Below are 7488 nucleotides of genomic sequence, written 5' to 3'. Positions count from 1 at the left end.
TGACTGTCGTTGAGAAAAGTAATGGAAAAATACATTTTCATTTGAAAAAAAATTGAAAATGATGACACCTATATATTTCCAGGTGAAATACCGTATATTAATACGTATTCTGCGAACTCATGAATGAGAAGAGGAGTATTTCAGAAGCCTGACTGCTTCTCTGATTTTGATGCATGCAAAGGCAAAAATAGGGGTAAAAAAGATAAAAAAAGAAGAAGAGTTAAAAGAGAAATAGAGTACTGAGGAAGTTTCATACCTTCCTTGTCTACATATTTTACTACATTTAGTTCTCTCCTTTCTCTTCATCCCAGAGGAAGAAACCTAAACAGGTGGGTTCTTCATTCTTCTAAAGGGACCTTGTGTTTTTTATGAAAATTCTCAAAATGTATTTATGTAATCTTTTTTTGTGCAGGAATTTTTCTGGGTTTTGTTGGGTTTGAGATAATGCTGAGGAAGAGAAGCAGATCAAATCATAAGGATCAAAACAAGAGTCATCTCATGTCTGATTCTATTTCAGATGCTCATGTTTCATCTGATTCTTTTTCTGTTCAGAAAAACAGAACCAGGCCATTTTTCAGTGTCCCTATAGGGTTTAGTTCCAAAACTTTATTGGATTCTGATTCAGCTAACAGCCCTACATCCCCACTAGATTGTAAGGGTTTTTCCAGACCCAATGGGCCTCATAAGAGTTGGGATTGCAATAGAGTAGGACTTGGCATTGTTGATTCTCTCAATGATGAATCCAAACCTAAAATTTTAGGGTTTTCAGAGAGTAGGAGTATACTTTTTGGATCTCAGTTGAGGATCAACATCCCTAATTCCCAAAATTCTCAGCAGAATTCTCTAGATTCTTCTGAATGTTCCAAAATATTTCCCAAAAATTGCGCGATTTTGCCCCCAAATCAGATCACTTCTCCCTTTCCCCAACCAAATTGCCCTGGATTAGGATCTAATCTAACCCTAAAGCTTGAGGGGATTGGAAAAATCCAATCTTTTTTGTCAGATTGTGGTGGATTGCCGTCACCCTTGACTAGTTTAACAAACTCTAACCCTAAGTTGAATTCCGATAATTTTTGTTCGGATTCGGAAAATACCCAAGTGGGTTCTTTTCAATTTGTTGGAGACCCAAATTTTGAAAAATTTTCTGGTTTGAAATCTAATTCAGTCCCTATATCCACTGGCTCTGTCCATGGATTTTTGGGTTCTATCTCTGCTAGTGAGATTGAGCTTTCGGAGGATTATACTTGTGTCATTTCTCATGGTCCAAATCCTAAAACAACTCACATTTTTGGTGATTGCATTTTGGAGAGTCATTCAATTGAGTTGGATGATTGTAATAAGAAGGAAGAATGGGGGATTGGATCACCTCCACCAATGAAGCTCTCAGGCGATTGCATGTCTTATCCTTCGGATGAGTTCTTGAGCTTCTGTTATTCTTGCAAGAAGAAATTGGAAGAGGGGAAAGACATCTATATTTACAGGTTGGTTTGAAGATCCCCAATTGGTTGTTTTCTCTGCTCTTTTGACGTATTAGTGACCATTAAATGTTTTCTCTTTCCACTGATTTCTGCATTTTCTGTTCGATCTTCAATGCCATGTATATAAATTTTCCAGTTGCCTGTATTTTTTTAATCCCTGAAGATTGTTTTTAGAAGAAACCTATAAGCAATGACAAGAGAGACAATGTCAGTATAAAAACTCCCTCTTTGGCGAGGAGTTGGCCAGCGCATTGGCATCTCTCAGAACATGCTAAAAAGAAACATGGAACTCTTTTACATAAATCGAGGATTTCATTAACTTGGGAGGATGTCTAACATGGGTTTTTTCAGTTACATGGGTGAATCTCTAGAGGCCGGGGCTATGATTTATAGCGTAAGTCATAGCATTAGAAGAATCCTCTTCTACCCAATGCTTCCTTTCGAGCTCTTCAATGTATGTAATGTATGGTGGGGAGAGCTTGAGGTCCTCATTAGTCTTAGATAGCAAAGATCATATAAACTCTTCAACAGCTCTCCCCTCACAGTTCTAAATGCCCCCAATATTGGCGGAGCTCAGATTACCTAACAAGTCTCCATAAATTGTGCTTCAAAGAATTAGGAGGTGGAGTTATGGAGCAACCCATCTAAGAGGAACTCTTTCAACTCTTGTTTGTTCGTTATACTCAGTCAGCTCCAATTTTATCCGCACAAGATGTATTTTTGATGACTTATTTTCCTATAAAGTTGCTTGATTAGTGTCCAGCGTTTCATACAGCCATCAATGTCAAGTATCAGATTGATTTCAAGTTTTTTAGCAACTTTTACTTGTGGGTTCAATCATTCTAGGTCTAGATTGGGATAGCTACAAGTTTCTGATTTCTTTGATCTTTTGCAGAGGTGAGAAAGCATTTTGCAGTTCCAGTTGCCGATCACAGGAAATTTTAGTCGATGAGGAAATGGAGAACCCCACTACTAATTTTTCTCAATCTCCAAAGTCAACCTGTTGTGAGGATATCTTCTTAATAGGTATGGCTGTTGCCGAGTAAACTAGGCAGCATAGGATGCCTCCTGACTCCAAACCCATGATCAATGAAACTGCTGTGGTAAACGGTTTGACCATCTGTTTATGAAGAGCTGTTTATGTGAATTGGTTGCAGCCATAGATGGTCGTTTTGTATATCCTTTTGTTTACTGATTATGTTTCAGCTTCATGATATTGGGTGGGTCATGGATTCCAGTCTTTTTTCCCCCACAGTTGGAGTATGGATAAGAGTGGACTTCTGTCATATAATTTTGATTAGAAAGGGTTGTAGCCACTGTTCTGGCGCCCCACTTTTCGATTTTCTGTTTTTTTTATTTTGGGCAGGGATAATGCATAAGCCTCTGAACTCTATAAATTCATAATTGAATATGAGCTACTTTTGGATATATCTTCATTATGTTCTTTAATGATCTATAATTTTTTTAGTTTGTAATAATTCAAGGTACAGCAATGGCATGGTTTGAGAGACATGATGTCTTTTACTCCCATGTCCACAATCCCGTGAAAACAATCGAAACAGTGCAATATCACTAGCAGATGTAACGGGGTCACTATGATTGCTTTTGTTCATCATGGTTCAAGCATTGTGCTTCATATCATCATGAGAATGCCCTCGTCTGTGAAGAATGAAGGCTACACACTGACCCTCTCTTATCTATTCTATTATACTAAACGTCTTCGCTAGCTCACTTAGAAGGACATGAAATTCTAGGGTCACCAATAATCTCTACAAGAACATAACCCACCCTGGAAATGGTGGAACCTGTGGTTGCCCCTGATGACAATCTGCCTATCATATGCCTTTGATATGAGCTTCATAGGAGATCTTCCAATTGAGAAGATCTATCGACCTGAGACGAAGAGAAAGTTCTATCTATTTTATTTAGTTATTCAGTTAAACCATTGGAGCAGAGAGTAAGAACCATTTCATAGGACATGCATGTTCTTTATTTTCCAATGGATTTCTATCTTTCATTAATTGAAATTGTTTGATGTAGTGAGTAATAGGCTCTGGTTGTTCGCTGTTCAAGAATTCTCATGGTTGTTCGCTGTTCAAGAATTCTCATCTCTGAATGACGATCAACACACACAAATATTGTTCACAACCCGAATAATTCTAGTGTTGCCGATAAGCCCGAAAGCAACAGCTAACTTCTCGCTATGGTAAGATGTTTCTTGTTCCTCTTCATCTACGCGAAGAAACAATTGCAAGCCATTTGTTGCATGACCAGCATAGCTCAATCTTGTTCTCATGTTATCCTGCGTGGAATAGATCTCTGTTGAATGAGATTGTGAGTAGTCTCCAGCTGTGAACTCATGGACAACTCCATTATCTTCTATCAGAATGCATCCCACCTTTGTCTTCAATGAATTTCATTGCATCTTTAAACTCCCAAACCCTAGCAAGGAGGTCAACAATAAACCCATAGTGCTGAACTGTGGGGCTAATTTTGTAGGAATTGCTCCTTTGATGAAACATATTTGTGGCCCTGTTTCACCAATCCACCTTGACTAGACACAGACAAGAGAGCAATGAAAGTGATTCCATCAGGTTGTATGCCTACTCTATCCGTATCTCAGTAGAGATCAATGGCATGTTTTGCATTCCCTTTCATGGAATAAGCTGTAATCATAGCAGTCCATGTCAATAATGCTCTGTTTGGATGCTAGGTTTTTTTTGTTCCCAGGATTTATGTGGGTAAAGTTTTAGTGGTCACATCAGCTTTTTCTTGCTGACATCAGCAAAATCTTCTCTTGAAAATGGTGTTCTCTCTTTCTCTCTCTACCCTCTCTCTCCACTCATCATAATATCTTTCTCTAATTAATTCTTGTCCCCTCTTTTGTCTCCTACCTTTACCCACATAAATCCCAGGTAAAAAAAAAACCCGGCATTCTTCTCAGGTATACTCAAAAATACTTTGAAAGCTCTCTCTCTCAACACATCCACACTAGGTTTACATGTCTATCAGGGCAGTGCCCAACATGTCCGCTTCTATGTCATGCTTTTCGATATCAACATGAACTCATTTGTCGTCATCAGTGGCTCAAACATGACCACAATGGCTCCAACATGACTACAGGATGATAGCACACTGATCAGGGCAAGCGTCTTTGGTGGCGGTATGTTAATCCGCATCAAAAAATAATCTTGCTCCACCCAAGTCTCCGTGGCATTCCTAACAACATCTCGATAAGAAGGTCGATCCAAACCTTCATAGGCACTATCCTATCGTTTGCATATCATTTTTTTCCGTTAAAGATGACAATTTTATTCAAAAAAGAGGCAAGGGGAGAGTCCAGAGCTCCCTGTAGATAAAAGATCGAGAGCCTGTGGATCGGGGCTGAACCATATCCTTTTTCTGATAACAGATTACAAGTGCACTTCGGGAGTAAAGATTGCCCCATAAAGAAGGATCAACTAGAAGCTCATTATTTGACAAGACAATCAGCCAACCCATTGGTGCTTCTAGGAATGAGAGAGCAATCAATTCCTCGTTTCATATACATGTCTAATCCCTAGAAAGCCACCCATTTCCATTCCACTTTTCACAAGCAGTGGATGGATCTTACCTAATTTGCAACCTGAAAGAACTGTCACAAAAAGCAACCTCTTCAGGTTCCACGTTTGCAAACTGCATGTTTCCAAACACCTCTAAACTCTCGTTGAAAAGCCCACCTTGAAGATAATCAGCCATCATGATAACATGAAACCATTAACCTATCAAAGAAATAAGGGATTTGCTAGAGACCATAACAGAAGGCATTTCACGGGCAGGCTGTTGCATGAGAGAGCGATGTAATTGGATAAGACAAAATCGGTTGAAAAGTGAGCCTATGTGGCTGCTCTCTCATGATGCAACAGCCGGTCCGCAAAATGACTTCTGCAATGGGGGTCCCCAGCAAATCCCAAGAAATAATTTGAAGAGTAACCCATTTTCATAAAAAAAGACTTTATTTGAAATAACAAACTTGTCTGTTTCAAACACAATTTTGAATAATTTCTTTAAGCACTGAACTAGACATTAAATTCTTTTGAATATCTACTACATGAAGCACTTCACCGAACTTAGTCTTTTCCTTGACTTTGCTATAGATGATAATGTTTTTACATAAAAAGTTACCTTTCAAAAAAAGAAAATGTTCACTCGCTATCTCCGACTATCTTGTAAGGGTCTGTTTGTTTTAGATTATGACAACCGATTGTGGAGTCCCCAACCGATTATTGGACTCAAATTTAGTGCAATTTTCAGTCCAATAATCGGTTGGGGACTCCACAATCGGTTGTCATAATCTAAAACAAACAGTTGTCATAATCTAAAACAAACAGGGGCCTAAGAGGATAATACACCGATGTACCTTCCGGCCCTAATGCCCAACTACCAATATTTTATATCATCGATTAGGTTCACTTCAAGCCTACAAATACTAATTTTTGAGCCATCTTTGTTTGAGGTGGTCATATTCACTCAGCATTCGGACGAGATTGCATCCTAATAAAGCATTTTCCAATTGGGAAATGATATATTTACCTCCTTTTCTTCCAGGGGCCACCTCCTTCTAATATAAAAAAGTAGCTATAAATACACTAAATTTGGGTGGCCCGAAAAGAAAGTGGGGAGATTATTTCACGTCTCTTTTCTCTTTGTTTTTGCCTACTGATATTAGCACTACCGTATTTTAATAATTGCATAAATTCATCTTGTCTCTTCCTTTTTAACCGGCTGGTGAGTGCTTTTGGGAACTCTAATAAACTTTTTTTTTTGATAAGTAAACTTTGACATGTCTTTGAGTAATAAAAGTCAAGATGAGTTAGTGTAATTATAAAAACACATGTGAGACCTTCCTGAGTGACAGATAGTAAGTTAGTAACCAAGGTTTAAAATTTCGGTTTCGGTACCGGTTTCGGACCATGGAATTTTGAAATTTTGACCGAAATTTCAAAATTTCGGTGAAAATCTGGTACATAACCCGAAACAAATATTTATTTAATATTAAATTTCGGCCAAAATTTCGGTAAAATATTAAAGGAAAAATTGTTAGAAAAATGCAAAGTTTTGGTTAAATTGTCAAGTAAGGGTACGTTCTTTTTATTTGTGAAATAGGGGCTGTCAGTGTTTTAGAAATCCCAAAGGACAAGAATACCCTCTCTATCCCTATGCACTTATTACCTTCTCACCTACCACTTTCTTCTTCCTCAAGACTTTTCTAACGTGGAAAACTTCATGGAAAGGTTTTGAAGGTTGCCATTTACAACAGAGTTTGGCAATCGTGAGGGAGAGAGAGAGAGAGTCGGACTTCCGAGTCGGGAACAAGGTTTGGTAATCATGAAGGTTGCCATTTACAACAGGGTTTGGTAATCCAATTTCTTTGCATTTTTTTATTCTAAAACATCAAAATCAAGCTTCAATTTATAGTTGCCTGCATGACACTAAGATCACAATGTATATCCTTATTATCCTTCGAATTTTTACTCAATTTGAAAATAAAAATCTTTGGAATTCTCCCTATTCTACTGGCTTCCGTCGAAAGTCCGAACAAAGCTTCGGACTTCCGAATGGAAGCCAGTATACATAACCAAAATATTGGTTACATTCGGAAGTTCGAAGGTTTGTTCGGACTTCCGAACAAACGTTCGGACTTCCGACGGAAGACAGTCAAACTTTATAGTTCGGTAATTGTCATATGTAAGTGCATCCTTTTGGTATTTTTTTGTAATTTTAATACTTTGCTTCCATTTTTTTGTAATTTTTCATTTAAAACTTAGCACTTCAGCCACAAAATCCGTAATGATTTCTATTTTTTGCAAGTAATGATTACTATTTTTTGCAATTATGCTTTTGCTAGCCACTTTTGCACCCATATTACTTTTGCCAATCTTTGCATCAAAGGATGGGCCACAAGTCGAGAAGTTGCTTCGGCAAAGGTGGCTAGCAAATTCCCATAAAAAAAGGGAAATGTTATCCACAC

At 38.0% G+C, this 7488-nt stretch overlaps 1 protein-coding gene across 1 annotated transcript; it reads left to right on the top strand.

The window, feature by feature from the left end:
• Positions 1-299: 299 nt before the first annotated feature.
• On the top strand, positions 300-2526 carry LOC143859849 (FCS-Like Zinc finger 8-like). Its single transcript, XM_077370403.1, has 3 exons — positions 300-329; positions 413-1481; positions 2374-2526. The coding sequence occupies exons 2-3, from the start codon at positions 445-447 to the stop codon at positions 2522-2524; spliced, it is 1188 nt and encodes a 395-aa protein (XP_077226518.1). The 5' UTR covers positions 300-329; positions 413-444; the 3' UTR covers positions 2525-2526.
• The last annotated feature ends 4962 nt before the right edge of the window (positions 2527-7488 follow it).

The sequence above is a fragment of the Tasmannia lanceolata genome, unplaced genomic scaffold, assembly GCF_043159265.1.
Source record: "Tasmannia lanceolata isolate RefF3 unplaced genomic scaffold, GAP_Taslan_0.1 ptg000003l, whole genome shotgun sequence".
Taxonomy (NCBI): domain Eukaryota; kingdom Viridiplantae; phylum Streptophyta; class Magnoliopsida; order Canellales; family Winteraceae; genus Tasmannia; species Tasmannia lanceolata.
Note: the sequence above shows the minus strand (reverse complement) of the source record. Positions and strands in the feature narration are given on the sequence as shown.

Coding starts and splice junctions, on each gene's coding strand:
- LOC143859849 (XM_077370403.1), top strand. CDS start 445: ATGCTGAGGAAGAGAAGCAGATCAAATCATAAGGATCAAAACAAGAGT. Junction 1,482..2,373: donor AAAGACATCTATATTTACAG/GTTGGTTTGAAG, acceptor GATCTTTTGCAG/AGGTGAGAAAGCATTTTGCA.